Source organism: Rattus norvegicus, chromosome 1 (assembly GCF_036323735.1).
Source record: "Rattus norvegicus strain BN/NHsdMcwi chromosome 1, GRCr8, whole genome shotgun sequence".
In the NCBI taxonomy this organism is placed as follows: domain Eukaryota; kingdom Metazoa; phylum Chordata; class Mammalia; order Rodentia; family Muridae; genus Rattus; species Rattus norvegicus.
This window is the reverse complement of record NC_086019.1, coordinates 128,906,063-128,925,986: the sequence shown is the minus strand read 5'-3', so window position 1 is coordinate 128,925,986 and position 19,924 is coordinate 128,906,063. Positions and strand designations below refer to the sequence as shown.

At 46.1% G+C, this 19,924-nt stretch overlaps 1 protein-coding gene across 3 annotated transcripts in view; it reads right to left on the bottom strand.

Moving 5' to 3' along the window:
* Pcsk6 (proprotein convertase subtilisin/kexin type 6) overlaps nucleotides 1–19,924 on the bottom strand; it is a 198,346-nt gene that overhangs the window by 112,101 nt on the left and 66,321 nt on the right. For 2 of the 3 annotated variants that reach the window (NM_012999.2, XM_039101796.2), the window contains exons 3-6: nucleotides 15,157–15,261; nucleotides 14,475–14,618; nucleotides 13,187–13,263; nucleotides 10,857–10,945 (exon numbers count right to left, since the gene is read on the bottom strand). In NM_012999.2, coding sequence (NP_037131.2) covers nucleotides 10,857–10,945; nucleotides 13,187–13,263; nucleotides 14,475–14,618; nucleotides 15,157–15,261 — 415 coding nt within the window. Of the gene's footprint in view, nucleotides 1–10,856; nucleotides 10,946–11,215; nucleotides 11,274–13,186; nucleotides 13,264–14,474; nucleotides 14,619–15,156; nucleotides 15,262–19,924 lie in introns of those variants that run through there. The other variant, XM_039101798.2, reaches the window with a different exon arrangement.

The following is a 19,924-nucleotide window of genomic DNA, read 5'->3' as shown; positions in this document are numbered from 1 at the left end:
GACAGGTCTAGTCCCTGCCAGGAGACTGTTAATCACTCACAGCCCAGAAATCTGTGAGCATAACTGTGAGTGTGTAACCAAACCCAGCAAATATCTGGAGAAATCCAAACAGCAAATTGAAAAGTAGCAACGGTTAGATATCACGGCTCACGCCTGCAAGCCAAGCTTTGCTGAGCCCAGCCACCAAGGATGCAGCAGGGCAGCACAGCAGGATTCTGTCTCCAAAGAGGGAATAAGAGTGAATGCAGGCAGCAGGGGGTTTCCAACGTTAGTGTCAGTGTGCACAAAACGATGCAGGATGCCGTAGTATCTGTTAAAAATCATCTAGGGCTCTCCCATTTCCAGGAAGACGGGAAAGACATAATTCACTCCATTCTTACTGCTTCAAAAAGCCAAACCCTGAAGATGGTACTGGAAACAAACAAGAGGGGGAACTCGGAAAGGCAGAGAGGCGGGCAGGCTGGTTCTGATCTTGTTCTGTTAAGAATGACATGGTCGTGAGATCTTGTGTCTTTTTATCTCTTTTCCCTTTTAACTCATCTGTATGGTGTTTTGCCTGCATGCCCACCTGTGCGCCATGTGCATGTGCATTGCTTCCAGAAGTGAGAAGAGGGCTTCGTACCCCAGTGGGACTGGAATTACAGATGGCTGTGAGCCACCATGTGGGTGCCGGGAATCAAACCCTAGTCCTCTGGAAGAGCAGCCAGTGCTCTTACCCCCTGAGCCACTGCTCGAGCCCCACCGTATCTTTTGTGTGTGTGGTCCGTGGTTTATTTTTGCTTCGTTGGTTTGTGAGAGAGTCTGGCTGAGGCAGGATAGAATGATGGAAACCCGTGGGCATGTGATGGCAAGAGCAGGGAGGGGCGGGGCTTGCAGTGCCCTTACACACTCCTTGCCCCTGGAATCCGGATGAAGCTTTCACCAGCTGAGAAGTAAGAATTCCAACACAGTTCACAGGATTTGTTTAAAGCTTTCTTCCTTCCCAACTGTAAAACCCACAATTTTATAGGAATCCCAGTAGAAACCTCCTTTGAGTAGAAGGACACATCCTCACCTAGTATTTCTCGTTTTATTAGGCTGTAACCCCGTCTGAGGGCATCGCCATAGCTGTCCTATAATCACATTAATCCAAAAAGAACAGGGAAAAAAATCTTAGCAATCCTCCAAGATGCAACATGGGAGCCACCAAAAATAGTGCACGACTCTCCTGCTCAGTCAGCCGTGTAAAGGCAGCTCTCCCTCGAGGAGCAACAACCAGGTTCCCACAGGACAACCCTTCCCTGAGAAGCTCACACCTGCTTTCAGGTTTGCGGATTCTTTCCCCAGGAGCCTTTCTTTCTATTTTTAATAAACTTTTTTCCCCCACACTAGCTTGTCCTGAAATTCCTTCCTTCAGCACGGCCATCCATGCAGAAGTCGAAGTTGTACGTGACAGCTTTGGAGACACTGGCGGCCATATGTTCCCTGGCTTCAGGACAGCATAATCTCACATTTGTCTCCCTGTGCTATGCAAAAGGACTCCCCTGCCTGCTTGGGTGACAGTGTGGAACAGTGTCTCTATCCCTGCTGCCCCTGGCATTGCTATCTAGGAGTCTCAGGCTGGCCTTGAACGCTCCAGCCTCCAGCCTCAGCTTCTCGGGTGAGAGGCACACGTCACCACACTCAGTTCGCCATCTTCTTTTTTAAATCTCATTTATTCCAGAGCCAGAGATGAAGATGATGGCAACTCAGAAGCATCACGGGAAATAGAAGGAAGAATAAGGGAACACAAACTTCATTTATCCAGCATTAAGCACCAGGAAAAGGCCAGCCTAGGAATCCAACAGGAAATGTTTATAAACAACTGCCCAACCACAGCCAACAGCACAGAGAAGCTGCAGTACCAGCCCGCAAAAGTGAGTGGTTAGCCTGGACCTCCACCCCTGTGAAGAAGTAACAGGCCCCTCCCATGCAAGTCCAGTGGTGTCACAAAGTGGTAAGAAGAAAGCAGGGCTTCCATCATTCCAGTCACAAGAAGAGCTCTTCTCCTGAAGTCATGCAGCCATGAAAAGTCCAGTCCTAACCTCCTGCCAGGCAGCATCCAGGAGATCCTCTGCTCTTCCCTGGAGTTGTTTTAGGAGATCTGGTGAGGAGTGGCCACACTAGTGAGATAACCCCCATGGTGATGTAACTGAATACACATCAGAGATGTGTATTCACATCCCCAGGATGGATGGGGAGACTCGTTGATGCTCACACAAATCTGCTCTAATGAGGCAGTAGCCCTCCCTGCGGGAGCCATGTCATGCAGAAAGCTAAGATGGGAGGCTTAAGCAAGACTAGGGTCTCAACCCCAAATGCACGACTTTCTAATGAAAATCACACATCACCCCAAGTACAGGTTCACAAAGGCAATGATGCCGCTATAAAGGAATGCTACAGTGGAGTAACAGGCTGAGAGGAGGCCATGGTAAGAGTGTATCAGCAATCTGGACACAAGCATGCTTGACACAAAAGACAACACATTAACAAAAGATGTGGAAATTATCAGCAGAGAGATAGAAGATGTATCATCAAAATGACAGGCTCAGTAAATGCAAGGCAGGAAGGCGGGGAAGCATGGACTGTGAGACGGACCCATAGGGAAAGGAAAAGAACTTAAACAAAGATCTAATATCAATGTCACCAGAGTCCATAAAAGGGAGGCCGGAATAGTACTCGAAGAAGTAAAAGCTAAGGTCTCGATGCAAATATTTTCAAGAGATACAAAATTACAGACTCGCTGGGCATTGCTTCTCCTCTTGAGTTTTCTGTGTCATATTTGATTGCTGAGGCAAAACGTTGTCTGGTGGTTCTAATATGTGTCTGTTATGGCAATTATAAATATTAAAACGGGGGAGAATAGTGAGGTGTAAAGGAAGGGAAAGCAGCCTGCACCTCACCCAAGCTGCAGGATAATTAATTGTTCATAGTCTGATCTGTAATTTTAAACCGTAAAACAGACCATAGATAAATCAGACTGGAATATAAGCAGTAATTAATCACCCTTCAGCGAGACAATGGAAAAAGACAAATAGAACTACAGGAAGCAAAATATTACATGTCAGGCATGGAGGGATCAGCTGTTAAGAGCAAGTACTGCTCTTGTAGACAAGCTGAGTTCAGTTCCCAGCACCCACATTAGGAGGCTTACAACAGTCTGTAACTTCAGCTCCAAGAAATTTGACAACTTTTTTTAAACCACAGGGGCATTGTATCACATGTACAAACCCACATGCAGACATATACATATCCGCATAGTTTAAAAAAATTAAAGAAAAAAGTTCTAGACTTAAACCCTAACATATCAATAGTGACATTAAATATAAAGTGCTCAAAATAAAGTAATTCTGTACATTGGTAGTGTGGGTTTAAATATTCACGCTTGGATATATATTCTTTCTCTATATATATGAATATAACCAATCCAGGCAGGTTTGAAATGAAATGATGGGAAAAAAATAGACCATACAAGTAATCCTGAAAAGAGAGCCTGAACAACTGTACTAATGTCATGGAAAGTAACATTCAAAATGGAGGAAGGGACAAAGATAGAGAAATACCCTATCAGCAACACTGAATGGTAAAGACCACGGGATAATGTTTTGAGACTTGGGTTTGAATTTCAAATCCCTGCGTGAGGCAGCCATTGTAGTAATCAGAACTCACAGTGGATAGTGGTACCACCACTGAGTCAGCACGAGACTGGCCTGGCCAGTTGCCATGGATATGGGAGGAGCTCATGGGATCCTACCCGCACCTGCTGAGCTACTGGCTACTGAAACATTCTGGACAAGGGAGTCATTGTTGTCAGTGGAGAGCTCCGAACTCATGATCACATAGATGTCCCTGGTTCAATTCAATAAACCACAGAACAAAAGCAAAAGATACAAATGTAGGGAAGGGACTTGTAGGGAGGAGTGTGAGGGAGATGGAGGGTTGGAGGGTGAGATTAACCAGAAGGCACTGGGTATAATTTGTCACCACTCTGCTTGATCCATCTAATGAAACATTTCAGAGACTTTCCTATGTTTTTGTTAATATATATATAAAAATATATATATATGCGTATGAAACTGTCAAAGAACAAATTTTAGTCTGTAGAATCATTAGATGGATCAAACACATTGGTTACAGATGTAGATGTCTACAGGCACCTGGAAAGCAAGATAAAGGGACAATGTATCCATTTTATTAAAAGACCACGGCATAGGTTGAGGAACATTCCCTTGGGTTAGGAAGGGCCACCAGGCAGCTGCGAGTGTCTGTGGCCATGAGGGATGAGACACTGAGTGGCCAAAGCTTCAAGTTTTTCAAGAGTAACCCCAATCAACATATCCTTTCTTACATAAGATCCTTTAATTTGTGAATTAAGTTGGAAACCAAATACAAGACTCTTTCCACCAAAGGAAGCTGGTGGGCAGTCACACCTGTTGCTCTGAGAGGTTTGTGTCCCCTAATGCAAGAGCAAAAGACCAGAAACAAAGAACCAGAAAGACTTATTCAGTTAGAAGGTTTTCAAAGTCTCTTCTAAACAACTCCAGGATTAAAGAGAAAAATCAAGCTGAAAGAAGTATTCAGAAATGGGGTGGTAGGATGGCTCAGTGGAAGCCGAGTAGAAGCCCCTGCTGCCAAGTCTGAAGACCTGAGTTCAATCCCAGGACCTCACAGCAGAGAGATAACTGACTCTTGAGCGTCAGTCCTTTGTACCTGACAAGTGTGCTATAGCACTCCCATCCCTCCACAATATCACACATGCACACACACACACACAAAATAAATAAATAAAAATAATAAGTAAAAAGTATTCAGAGATAAATAGCAATAACAACACAGTATAATTAAGCTAGTGACAGGGATCAGGGAGACCATGTGGATGACATTCATTCATTCATTAGGACATAGAAAAGCACACAGTTAAATAGTTAACAAGTATTCCTCCAGAAGCTAGGAACAAACAATTATAAAGGAGAGATAAAGTAATTACCAAACAAGAAGAGGCAGAAATTGATGAAATAATAAAAAATGTATTTACGAACAATTAAAAATTTTAATAAAAATGTAATTCTCTAAAGAAACCCTCTTTAAAGGAGAAAAAATTTTTTTTCACGATCCAGGGGGGAAAAAGATGCCATAAATAAAATTGGGAAGAACAACTATAAATATAAAAAGTATGAGTTTGAATTATGAGAATATGGCATTAAGTTTACGTCAGACTTGAACCTGTCAGAAACGTTTATGTCAGAAATGAGTGATTTGGTAGAAAAATCTAATTACCAAGCTTTTTTCGAAGAGAACAAAAAGCCCACACAGACAGTGACCATGAAGAATGACTAGTCAGACCTAGAGCTATGCCCAGACCAGGCCAGGGCCCCGCGAGGGCAACTGCTGCAGGGCTCTACAGCCCTGAGTGACACCACAACAGGAACAGTGGTCTAATCTGCCCCATGAACCGATGCGAGCACACACACACAAGCTCTCAACAACTGAGTGGAGCAGTATACTGAGGGAGTGACTCTGGGGACCCAACAGAATTCAACTCCAAGAAGGAAAGAAAGAAATGCATGAATGCGATTGATTACATTACACAGACCGGATGGCACATGAGGAACATAACCGTCTGCAGGTGCACGTCCAAGGAACAGCTGACAAAACCCAGTATCCGCTCCTCATCGAAACGCTCAGGAATCCAGGAGTAAGCTACAACTGCTTCAACGTGATGAGGACCAGCAGCAGGAAAGGAACAGAGAGAGAGCCACAAATGGTTTAATACTATTCCTGCGTGTATCGAACACAACAACAGAGCCCATAAACCACGGCCACTCGGTAATTATCAGGAGACCGTGTAGATCGACGAGGTGTGCGAAAGGTGAGTTACCCATGTTAGAGACAGCCCGGCACTGTCCTCACAGCTGGCTGCTATTCACACCCAGGAAAGCCATAAGACCACACACATAGCACCGACAGCATCCAAACAAGGCAGCCCAGGAACACACAATGCCTTCCCTGTGTCCGTTTCAGTAATGACTGATTATAAAGATACACTAAATATCAACCTAGACGTAGATTTATTAAATGTGAACACTTGATATGGAGAGAGCAATAAAGCTCAAGTGAAGCTTTGAAAAAATAGCCTAAAAAAACTGTGATGCTCCCAGGTGGTGAGGCTCATTATTATCAGGATGTCTACTCTCCCCCAAATTAATCTACACTTTCACGCACAATGCCAACCACAACCCCAACGGGAACTTTCATGGAACTGGGCAAGAAAACTCTCCAGTTCATCTGAAAGAGTAGTCGGGACATTTTTGAAAAAGAGCTCTAAGAGAAAAGTCATCCTGTTAGTTATCAGAGAAACCCAAAACTATCCAAACAATGATGGTGCTGATAGAACTTAGAAATAATGAAGTATCGGGGAGGAGCCCGTGTACACGGGGGATACACGGGGGTGGGAAAAGGCCATGCGCATGCTTCAGCCGAACAATCTGAGAGGGGCTGGCGGCAGGTTCTCCATTGTACTCAGTATTCACAGAAGAAAAATTCCACAGGAATCGGGAAGTAAAAATAAAAGGTAAACTCCATTAAAGCTCTTGGATAAATTATTGTCCTAAAACTACGTTTTCAGAGGAGACACAAGAGACACAATTATATTTTCCATGGGCTTTTCCTAAGCTACATCCCAAACTCCCGCATCATAAAAAGAGGATAAACAAATTTGACATTATAAAAATTTCATCAGGTTTTTATTGAAATGTTACACACAGAAGAAGAACATAAGTCATCCACGTGTACCTCAAGACCTTAATAAAAAATTAAAATCTTCTAAAATGAAATACATCAGAGACTACTGGTTAAACGCACCAGGTGCTCTCCACTCTGAAAATAATGTCTCTATTGGTCCCTGGGCACATTCATCTCTCCTGGACATAGGTGGGAGATCTAAGGGGAGAATGGCCAGGGTGCCGGTGACTGGAGAATTTGTTTCCTAAGATCTAATTTGGGTGGATCCACTGTTTCCTTTAGTTATTTTTATGTGATATAGCTTACAAAAATCTTACAACTCTAACAAAGTTGTTAAAATTTACTTCATTTGAATAAACTGCCAGGACTTTTTAATTTTGTTTTTTTGTTGTTGTTGTTTTTGGAAGCCCATCTGTAGTGATTTTAAACTATGTCATTTTTCTCTTCAAAAGGTGCAACCAAATTCCTCTCCTTTTGGGGATGTGGTGTTGCACTTCAGGATAATGAAATATGGTTGCAGAGATGGTGTAACCTCTGGGACTAGACCATAAAAGACACTGTAACCTCTTGATGTAAAACTCACAAAGAATGGATTAAAAGTTGTTTTTTAAAAAGACCCTCTAGTAAGACTGATATTTCTCTCTTGAATCATGGCACTTGGAGGACTAGCTCCCATGTCATAGGGACACTCAAACCACCCTGAAGAAAGACAGGGATTTTGAGAAGCCAGTGACCCCAACCCACAGCTGCCAAGGTGTTAAGGCCTCTCACCAGCAGCCCCTCTTGAGAGGGGATCCCCAGTAAAGCGGTCAGATCTCAAACACAGCCAACCACCTAGCTTCACCTTGAAGAATGACTCTGGTGTAGCCATGCTCCGTTAAACGAGAGAGAGTTGCTGTTTACGAAATCTCAGTTTAAGATGGTTGCCGTGTGGCAAAGGCTAACAAATGTGAACTCTACTAGTTTAAAAATATGATACACACACACACACACACACACACATATGTACATATGCATATGTGTATGTGCGTATGCATGCATGCCTGTGCGTATGTATGTATGTATGTATGTATGTGCGAGTTCTAAGTTTTAAGGGTAGAGAAGCTCACAGCCGGCCACCTCTTCACAGATAATTATCACAGACCCTGGGAAACGTACATTTCTAAGGGCAACAGAAAGCAACCAGAAGAGGGCAGAGATAGATAGGGATTTGGTGGTTTACAGGGAAGAATTATCTTGTGTGTCCAAGTTTAGATGGATTTCCACAACCAGGCTCTCTGCTGGAATCAATTGTGCCTGGACACAGATTCTGAGAAACTGAGAGAAGGAATCTCAGAAAGGACCCAAGAAAAGACATAATGCTCGCTCACTCCTTTGACAGATCCCTGGACATGTGTCTAAGCAATGTTCTTTAAAAACAATCTAGGAGGAAGAGAACAGGCACAAGCCTGAACAGGCCATGCCGATGTCCCAAGCATGCTGCACCCCAGGACTGCAGGTTTCCACCGAAATACCAGAAGTTACGCTACAAGAGCAAAAGCTACGTTCCTGGCAAAGAAGTCTGTGAGATGATGAATAAGTCTTTCAAAATCCAAATTTATATTATCGCTGTAACAACATTTTACAGTATTCAGGAAAAAAAATCAGCAGGCTCCAAATTCTACAATATAGATTATTTTTATTGTGCAATAAATTTTATTATATAATGATACAATAAAAATAACTAGACGTGCAAAATAGAAGAATATGTGAGCCTCTGTAAAGAGCAGAATTAATCACTAGGGACATAAAAACGACTGGGCTACTGGACTTCGAACAAAAGACTGCAGTAACTCTGGCTACCACACCAGGGAGTTTAAGACAGAAGACACTTGAGAGTGAAGTTACAGGGGCTGCAGGGAAGGCTTAGAGATGGTTACCAACAAGATAAAGCAAACCGAAAACTTAAGGCAGAAAACACACTAACCAACACATTGTAATGGCATGGAGTTAAGAACGGACTGGATGCAACAGAAGGACGGTCTAGCACTAACTGTCTAACCAGAGCAAATGGAGAAACGTCATATTATATGGAAGCGCCTCCCTGAGCTATGAGGTGTGTGGAGCAGCCAGGTGATTACAACGGAAACACGTTTAAACACTGATTTTTTTCTTTAAATTGTGTGATGTGTGTGTGTGTGTGTGTATGTGTGTGTGTGTGTGTGTTTCTATGTGCGCATGCACACAGTTCTCAACCTGAGGGTCATGACCCCTTGGGGTCAAATGACCCTTTTCACAGATCCTTATTTATTTTCGAATTCTAGATTTATAAATTCTAGGAGAATTTCTCACCAGAATATCTGAACTTAAAAAAAAAAAAATCACAAGAGAGATTCTCTGGGTACACTGACATTCGTCCCAGTACTTGTAAGGCTAAACTGGGATCACGGCCATGAGTTTGAAGCCAGCCTGGGCTACGTACAGAGCTCCAGGCTGGTTTAGGCTATTTCAGAAAATATATTCTCCAAGTTGGAAATAGGGAAACCACAAAGCTCAAGAAACACTCACTGACAGGCAGGTATATCTTTCTGTGAGCTGACTTGCGTATTTAGAACAAGAAGAAGACAAATAGCCCAGTCAGGTTATACACACCCGTGACCTCAGTATTCAGGGGGCAGATTGCTGTGAGTTCAAGGTCAGCCTGGGCTACATAGCCAGATGTGTGTTAACATAACAACTAAGAGGGAACGGAGCCATAGCAGCGCACACATATCAAATACTCGAAACCTCCAGGACAAAGCACGAGGGTGTGTGAACTGAAAAGATCTGTTTCGATTCATTCTTTACACATGATTTATTGTGGCTTATTCCAGACAGACTGGGGCAGGTTAAGCTATACATTTTACTTTCCTGAGCAATGACCAGGGGGAGGAAAGAAACCCAGACATAAAAAGGTTTAGCCCTATGATCAGCCTAGAGGCACTACAGAGAAATTCCCAGCCGTGTGTATGAAAACTCAGAGAGAGGGGGGCTGCCCTATGTCTGGGGTGTTCCAAAATTACCCTGCCCAATGGCGGGTGTCAGGAGATGGGAAGGAGGAAGAGGTGGCCATATATGTAGAACTAGAAGTATGTATGGCAGCTTTGGAGACTCTGGTGGCCATATGTTCCTTGGCTTAAGGATAGCACGATCTCCATGTGTCTCCTGTATTCAGCCCACTCCTTGGCCTGTCCCCTAAGTAGTATACATCCCCCCCTAGCTTTACACTACCGATTCCTTTGCCTCCTTGAAAGGCCCTCTGTTTGTCACCAAGCCTCCAGGTCAGGCTTCAGCCATGCCTCTTGCTTCTACCCCTCCAAGCTCTGGCTGCCTGTCTCATGTCAGTACCTGGTCCCGTACTGACTTCGATGCAGGACTATTCACCCCAAAGGTATGCTGAGCTTCTGGAGCCTCCTAATTATGTCTGGCATCTTCTTCTCCCCCTTGGAGGCTGCCCAGAGTTATACATGCAGTACGTGCTTGAAGATGTTCAAAGAATTAATTTTTTAAAACATTCTTGCTCCTGGCCCTACTCAGGAGATACTCTCTCTCTCTCTCCAAGACTCTGGGAAGCTCGGAGCCACAATTTGGCAGTGAAGTTAGAGGAGAACCATCCAAGGACAGCAAAGCTGTTCTTGTGCAGCTCCTCTGGGCGGGTCTCTGTAAGCATTGCTTCCACTGACCTCGCCCACCTGCATGACCCCAGAGAGTCTCGGAGGCCCGTGCTCTCAAATGACCCTGTCCGGCCAGACGGACTCCCTGGGAATCTGCAGCTCTGGTTGGTGGGTCTGGGGTGAAGCAAGGAATCTGCATCTCTAGTAGATACCAGATGCCGCCAGACCGAGGATCTGGAGGAGCAAGGCTTAAACAACCAAAACAGTGGGGTCTATCTGCTCACTCAAGCCAGTCCTAGCTCGAGGACCCCCTGTGAGGGTGGTTGCCTGGGTTGTGGCACAGCTGGCGTTGCTGCTTCAGGGCAGGTCTATGCCTGGGTCAAAGACACAAGGCTGCTGAACCCCTCAGAAAGGGTGGTCTCTACCTGACCCTTGGCCCCTCCCCCCCTCCGCGTCTCACCTTACCTCCTATCTTTGCATTATATGCTATGCCCACGATGCAGTAGGAGTTGTTGGCTGAAGCAGCGACTTCTCCCGCACAGCGAGTACCATGTCTGAAGCAGAGGAAAACAGAAACAAAGAAAGTGAGGTCCTGGCAATTATTAATTCATGGATCCTGTGCACCAGTCATTATTTCTGCAGCCAAGGTCAGCTCTCCCTCCCTATACCCGAGATGCCAGCCAAGCCCCTCCCCCCCCCTTTTATCAGCATATATACTCAGTCGGACTTTGCCTTCAATCTGCCTTCTGGAGCTGGCAAACACTGGTTCCCAGGATGTCCCTTCTAGGATGCCTCCCATAGATCCCCAGTCAGAGTTGCAGCACCTGCTACCAGTGTCCATGGCCCTGGGCACCTTGGCACTTGTTACTGCTGTTCACAGACCTGCCTCAGGCCTGTGCCTGCTGTGACTAAAGACGTGTCAGTTGGTACATACAGGTGCGGTGGCGTCAGAGCTTGCCTCACCAATGCAATACAAAGGAACGCCTGCACTTCTGCCTTGGTCCCCTGTGTCCTGACAAGCTTGCTAGCCTGAACAGACCTCTGTCATTTCCACAGCTGTTTAACCGGAGCTGAGAAGGGATGCTTTTTTTTTGAATGCTCAGCGGAGGCTGGGGGCAATGAGGAAATGAACAGAGAAACAAATGGCTTTCCCCAGGAACGAGCCTCTCTTCTGTGTCATTCCCTCTAGTGGATGCCAAACATGGGCTAGTCTACATAGTACATCTGTGAGGAGAGACCACCGGGGACTTGGAATCATCCATTCAAATTTGTAGCGAACTTTAAAAGTGGCCCAGGGCCTGTATGCTAGACCCTTTGGAAAAGAGTCATTTGTCATCCTCTGGAAATCTCACAGCCCCAAGGCCGGGCCTGCTCTCAGGTCACACAATGGGATTTGATTCTGTCCTTCAAGGGTCACTGCATGGAATACAGATCACGCTTCTCCACCCCTTGATGTGTGACCAGGAAGCGGGTCCTGTGCCCCAGGCCTCCCCATTGCCTGACAGAAGGGCACCTTGGGACGTGAGGCAGGAAGCAGTCCGGGAGCCTGGGAGGCCAGCATCTGGCATGTGGCACACAGCATCAAGCAGCCCTGCACAGCACTGAGTGGAACCCACAGCATACTAGCATATTGCTGGAGTCTGGATGTAGAACACCTTGCCCCCAATCTCATGGGTTAAAGGCTTAGTCCCATGGTGGCATTACTTTGAGGAGCAGTACCTTTTAGCAGATGGAGCCTTAGGTCACTTAACACATGGCCTGAGTGGGGCTGTGACATTCAGACACTTCTCCCACATCCCCCTCCCCTCCTTCCTTTCCCGCTGTCTTGGAGATGCACCCTTCTGTACTGTCCAGGCTGGCCGCTAACGCCTAGGTTCAGAAGCACCTCCTGCCTTCCCCTTGAGTAGGAGGACAAGAGAGAGGTGCAGGCCATTGCGTGCCCCTTCACCATTACTTTCTAAGCCAGGCACTTCCTCATAGTGACAGGAAGTTGACTAACAGAATCAGCTTGGGAGGACAGACGCAGGCTGGTGCTGGGTCAACACAGGGAAGGACAAAAGAGCGCTCGTTACTTTCCTCTAAATATTTCTGGAAGATTCATAAGAGTAAAGGGAGTTGGACATGCCGACAGAGAAAGGACAGGCAGGCACCGTGAAGGAAATGCACGGACAACCCCAGGACTGCCGTTTAGCTTGCATAGGTCACTTGATCTTTCCAGGCTACCTAAGGGGGTGACTTACAGTGTAACCGATCCCTGCCTGTCAGCTCACTTACCTATCCCAATAGCCCCTGAGCTGGGGACATCATCTGTGTGGGGCAGCCTCCATGACAGAAGGATTGTGTCAGCAAGGTTTCTCAAATGTACATAAACAGCCACAGTCAGTGGGTGGGAGAGCAGGGATTTGAACTCTTCATTTGTCCAGCATCATTCATGCCTTTCTACCTTGCTGAGGCACGTGACTTGTGTGTTCATACAGACCAGACTGATATTTGAATATAGTCTAGTCACAGAGAGACCAGACAAAGGCATTCTTTTGACTATCCCTCAAGGCTGGAAACATTGGTGTCAAACCCCATTCCTGGCTGGCCAGCAGAGGAGACGATGCTAAAAGTGGAGACTAACTCCACGGAAGCCACCTGTGCCCCAACAGCTGTGGTGGAGGGACTTCTGAGGACTTCTGCTGGCCCCAGACAGCACCCAGGCAGGTGAAGCACCCAGAGCCTAGAACCTCTGCAGGGCCCCTCTTTGCAAAGAAAGGAAGTTACCCAGTACAGCAGCCACAAAAACGACATACTTGTTCTCGTTGCTGGCATCATATCTCGGTGATGGGTCATAATCGTTTCCGTTGACATCGTAGCTTGCATAGGAATCCTAGAAATTAATTCTTGGTTAGTGAGAATTGGAGATGCAATGTACGATAATGCTACTTTCACCAGTCCCTGCGCCAAGCTTGGAAAATGAAGAAAATAGCACCTAGGATTGCTCTGACTGAAACTACTGCCCTATATTCTTTTCATTGTGGTAAAATATACAGGACATAAAACCTTACCATCTCAACTATTTTTAGATGTATGGTTCAGTGTCGTTAAACCCACATACATTTTTGTGAAGCTACCATCAGCATTTATCACTAGGACTTTTTCACTGTGCTAAACTAAAGGTCTGTACTGACAGACAGTAACTCCCGACCCCTCCCCAAGTCCCGGCAAACCGCCGTGCTTTTCTTTGTCTCTCAGTGTGGCTCCAGATGTGCCTCTGAAGAGAAATCACTCAGTATTTGTGTTCTGTGACAGGTAATTTCACCCAGCATAAAGCCCTCCGGTTTTCACGTGTATCAGAATTTCCTCAATTTCATATGTTAATGTGAGTGGTTCTCTTTACACATTTGTAGAAATGGTATTCATACAAAGTTTCATCCTCCTTAGGAAATGTATCACCAAGCTTCCCAGAATTAATGCAGTCTTCACAACTCGTCCCTAAAGGCCGCATGATGACCTCAGAAGTGGATTCTGTGGGGTTTACTTAGCTACTTTTGGCATTGGGGTGTCTTAGAGAATTTAGCACATTTCCCATATTTACTGCCCACTGGGTTCTCATCTTTATATATACCAGTTCATCCAGTCCTTATGATAGCCCTCTAAGAACAGTCCTCTTAGTAGCCCTATTTCACAGGTGTAATACTGAGGAATAGAGGGAAATTAGGCAGCACGCCTGGGATTTCAGGCAAGTCAGGAGAGGACCTAGGGTTCTCTGGGCCCAGAACCTGTGTTTTAAACGTGCGTTATAACCTGAGTTTTAACCCACAGCTAATATGCATATGGTGACCCCCTCCACACCCGTGAGTCTACTCTCTAGGCTACATTCTGGGAAGCATGTGACTCAAACACATGGACATGTTCCTCTGCAACGCCCTCTCTGGTGTGAGGGAGGGATAGCAGAATGCTCGCATCCCCAACCCTTCCCAGCGTGACTTTCATTAGTCCCTGATTTAATGCGTTTGGGGAGGAGGAAAAGCAGTCTGTATGCATTCAATAACTGGTGTAGTTAAATACTGTGTGTGTCTGTTCTGAGGCTGGACTTACGTAGTTGGGGGCCAGGTCTGGGTGATTCCTTTCTATGCCGTCATCGAGGATGGTGACAACCACGTTCTTTCCTGTGTAGCCGCGCTTCCATGCCGCCTGGACGTTCATCTCTGACCGACAGCGACTGTTCTTATCAGCACAATGCTGCAAACACAGAGGACGTGAAGCCCAGGACAGACACCTCTGAGGCCGAGCGGCCACACAACACCAACCCAGACACGCCTGATGCCAACAGGGCACAGCGTGGCAACCCAGACAGGGACAACTGTCTTAAGAAGCAATGAAGGACAGTGGGATCCACCTTAGTAAAGACTTTCTTGTATGTGGAGGCTTCCTGGCTGCCTCTGCACCTGACAGTGTGAGTCCTTATGTCACTGTCTCCTGCTAGGGACACCGTCCAAGGACAGGTCTTCCCTTAATCCATTCTATAGCCTGCATCAAAGCTCCTTCCCCCACACAGAGCCCTCTCTGATTCTCACACAGTTATAGTCAGGCCTTCAGGTAGAGCAGTGGTTCTCAACCTGTGAGTCACCTCCCACAGGGGTTGAGTATCAGATATTTACATTACGATTGATAACAGTAGCAAAAGTACAGTTATGAAGCAGCAATGAAAATTAGCCCACTTCAGTGGCCCAGTGTACTAATGTCCCAGAGAAGACAGAGGCCCCAACACCTCACTTACCATATACCACATGTTGGACCAAATGGGATCATTGAAATAAAGAGAGTCGCTTCGCGCCTGTCTCTTGACCCTGCGTTTCACTTCCTGTTGCTGGAGCCATTTTACCTATCAGAAAGAAAGGTAGATGTTCTTTATTTACAGGTGCAATGTTTCCATGGCTAAAGTACTTGCTATCCAAGCCTGACAACCTGAGTTTAAGCCCAGGAACCCACATGAAAAAACAAAAACAAACCCATGAATCAACTCTTGTCTGTCATCTAGCACCTGCAGCAAGCTGGGGAAATCAAGACAAGTGACTTGCCCAGAAGCTCGAGGGCCGGCTAGCCTGGAGTACACAGTGTGGCAACAACAAGGAGAGCCGAAACAATGTGGAAAAAGAGAACCAACTTTGAAAGCCATCCCCCTGGCCTCCACATGCATACTGTAGTGCAAACTCGAGTGTGTGGGGGTGGGGGTGGGGTGTGAGCATTTGCTTAGTGGGTAAAGGCACTTAGCACACGAACCTGAGGAACTCACAAAGAGGTCTGGAGTTACCCTCCATAGCGATCCTTTAGTCTCCATACATGCACTGTGGGTGACACTCGTGTGTGGGGTGCATGCAAACTAAGCACAGAAGATGCCTGTGACTGATAACAGCTAGAGAGACATGAGAGATCGGTGATGGACAGAGAGAGCATTTAGTGACCTCTCCACTTCAGCTTCTTACAGGCCCTACAGGTTTCCTTTAACAAGATCCTAGGTTGTGGTAGGTGATCTGGATGGCATGCGCCAAGAGATGCTTTGGACATTTGAAAGCCACTGGCTTATTGTGAATGGTGGTGAGGGTGGGGATCACACCACACGGACAGATTTTGAAGTCACTCTGCTAAAAACAATAGACCATGACAGTGCCAAAACAAAAGTGGACAAGAAGCTGCTGTTCCAAAGAAGAGAACACAGGCACGGAGAGTATGAATGAGAGAGCGAAGAACTGGTACCGGAGACGCTCATCTAGTGAGGACATGAGTAAGCCAACGACCATAATCAACGTATTAGAGACTGGGGCAGCAACTACAAAACAGGTGCAGAGAAAGATCTAGAAAGGGAAACAGCAAAGCACTAACCACGGCAATTTTTGGATCATGACATTATTGCTAATTTACGATTGGGGGTTTTATAAATTTTCCTCACACAGTATGACCTGCCTTCTTGATCAAGCAACAGTTTTGAAAGACAGAATAAACAGCGCAGAAGGCCAGAGATCCAGGACCCAGAATGCCTGGAATAAAACTGGGCCCCACAACTCGTGGTGCCTCCTGAGCCTCAGTTTGCCTGTTCATAGAAAGCCCATCACTGTGAATTCTAGGGCCCACCTTGGGCACAGTGTGTACAAAACATTCATACCAGCATACAGCATACAGCATACATGCATTGCTTGTGCACATTGCTTTCCAACTGCAGAAACCTAGTCAAGAAGAACCCAAGGCAGTGGATGTGTTTTCTTTGGCCTTGCTGGGTTGGTTGGCCCCTCAACAATGCTTGCAGCTAGGGTTCAAGCCAGTGCTGTGGGCCAAGACCGGAAAGAAGAGAATGTGCTTCTTCAGAGCATGGAAACCCTGCTCTCGGGAAGGCTGGATCCTATTCTGGGGCTCCCACCAAGCAGTGAGGTCACTCTACACCTGGCAGGCTTGCCTATAAGAGCTGGCAGAGACTTGGGAGGAAAGAATGAAGGACGAGGGAACTCACAGTTCCTTAAAGGTTGCTGGGGACTGAAGGCTGGTCCTGGAAGTTAGAATGGCTGTCCCAGAGAAAGAGTGAGATCCCTTAGGATGGAAGGTAAGATTCCCCTCCCCCTTCTCGAAGCATCAGCTTCTCCATTTCCTGAAGGAGGGAGCACAGCACCCTGACCGGTAGTCTCATAGGCAGACATGGATGTCAAAGCCTCCCTGGTGTACAGGACAAAACACCTAGGAAGGAGTACCACAGCCTGTCCCATTACTGATACGATCGGGCTATAAATCATCTATGAACTAGGTTTATTAGAAACCCTGCAAGAAAGCTGGATGTGGGGACACATAACCAGTCCTAACCTGGGATGCAGGAAGTTCATTTGATGCAAATCCCAGCCTAGCCAGAGCTATACAGCAAGTCACCGGCTCAAAACAACAACAAAGAAACCCTGAAAAGAGCTTGAAATCCGTTTCAGATTAGACATTTTCTAAAAGCTTCAGTCCCAAGACCTAGGTAATTTATAAGCACCATAGAGACTCCTGCAGAAAGTAAAAGAAGAAAGTGAGATGTTGTGCTCATAACAACCACTGATAGCATTTTACAGCTTCCTCACACGCATTACCTGAACAAGACAGCTCTACTTGGTATGAAAGCTGTAAGACAGTGTGCTTCACTATCTGCTAAACACCTGCTATAAAACACGGAGGACTCCTGAGGCTCTGCACTCCCAGGGTGATTCCATCTCTCCTGCCATGCAGACAGCCCAGAGCCGCAGTGCCACCAGGCCTCATTTCTACTCTGAGGAGATCTCTGTGCTGTCCCAAGCCTGGATATATTCTGTGAGGGAAGCAAACACCCAGTATGGAGTTGCCATCTGGAGGAGTTGAGCATCCCAGCTCTTTGCTGTTGCTGGGTTCAGGGAAACAGCTCCATGATGACACAGTTCTGAGGGTAGGTGTGACAAGACTGGATCCACAGCAAGATTGGGAGCCCTCCCTTGGTATGGTAGCTCTCCCTGCCTTCCAGTCATAGGCCTGCTCATTAGAAGTGTCTGCTTGTAACCAAGATGGTATCAGGGCAATGAAACCAAACAGCATGGGTTATGTGCCCATTGTAGGAGTTGTCTAGGGTCCAACTCTGTTGACAGGGACTCAGAAGGTCAGCCTAGGTACAATGGCTAATATGGCTAGCTGTCACTCAGTCCTCTACTCAGGCTTTGGTTACTGCCTAACTCCTCATCCATCTCTGGAAAAGTGCAACAGGATTTCTCACTTCTTGACCATCATAAAGAATAAGTTATTTTTATCCCGATTTCTCTGCATAGTTGACATCCTGGAGTCAGGCAGTCACCTGCTCACAATCATTTCATGGGTCCAGTACTAGGTTCTGGGGAAGATGAAGGTAAATACATTTGGTTCCTAACCAAGGCCAACACACCAATGCTCTACCTCAGCCAGGCTCTGTTTGGGCCACCTCAGGTTGGAGCCCAAGAGCTACCTGGATACTCTAAGAAGGCCAGATATGCTCATGTCCCAAAATCAAGTAAGTGGCTGAAACTTCATCTTTCCCATCAGACAGAATGCTCACCCATGCACACAGAAGGGTCCTTTTTACAATGACATGTTCATGGACCATCACTATGTACATGGCCATGTGATTTACAGCAGAGGACCATGTCACTGGGGTCTCTAACATATCACTCATGGAACTGATGCTTCTGTAGAACTTGAAAGCAACTGGTGAGAGTCAATGGTGGGCAACTTGTCTTTGGGACTATTTCCCCTGCATATGTAACTATCTGCATTAGAAAAAAGGAACATGAGAATCTCTGTAAGATTACCTCTGGTCCCTCGTGGTGGTTTGAATGCAAATGTCCCCATGGGTACAGATATTGATGTTTATTTTTGGGAGGGTAGGGAGGGGGGCTCTACTACTTCCAGTTAGCTCTCTCTGCTTCCTACTTGTAGCTTCCAATTATAGCCCTCATGCCTCCCCCATTTTGGATTCTCAAAAGGTGTAAGCCCAAAAAGACCCTCCTTCTGTAAGCTGTGTTAGCTGTGGTATTTTATCTCAGCAACAGAAAGGTAACTAAAAGAGACATGGGTACCAGAGAGTGGACTGCTGCTGTAAAGAGCCTGATTATGCTGCTGCCATTTTGAAGGAACATGGAAGACTTTGGAACTTGGGCGAGTGTGGGGAGGAATAGAAAAGAGGGTAAATGCTGTGAGCAGAGATCAATGGGCCATTCCACTAGGAGCGTGGAAGGCAGCAGTGCTGAGAGCAGTGGGGACTGTGAAAATGTTTCAGAGGGAAACAGTACCAGGAACCGGGCTAGGGTCCATTCCTATGATACCTGGCAAAGAATCAGACTGCTTTCTGTCCCTGTCCTAAGAACTTGTCTGAGGCTAAATTTTAAAAAAACAATGGACTAATGTCTCTGGTAGAGAGGATTTCAAAGCATCATATGAAACCTGTGGCTTAGTTATTATTCATGACTCTTCTGCAAGTCTACAGTTAAAAAAGAACAATTGGAGCAGAAAATATACAAAATGAAAACGGACAGTTGAGAGAGAGAGAAAGAGAGAGAGAGAGAGAACTAAAAAGCTTAATGTTACCTCTAAAGCCTTTGCTGGAAGAGGGGCTGTAGGTGTTAAGGAGAAGTATATCATTAAGGAGAGGGCTGATCTAAACTGGAACACAGGGAAGGACATCCTCAGCGGAGAGAACCCATCCTGCCAAGCTTCCAGCTGGTGACAGAGAGCCCATGGTGTCTCCTATTCCTAGGAAGCAACTGAATCAAAAAGTGAATGTGATTCAAGGTGCCCAGGAGCCATTGAAGCTGGCAGCCAAATTTGACAGTATCCTCCCTTTGCTATTGACTTCAAAGTCATGAAGGACTCAGGGAGAGAGTGTCATGGATTCCTCCCTCGTGGCTTCAGGGAGCTACTGAGTCACTGTGTGGCAGGGGAGTCTCTCTATGAGCACTGAGAGGGCAAGAGGCTATGAAAGGCCATTTTATAAATCTGTGAAAATGAAGCTGGGGTTGCAGCGAAGATCT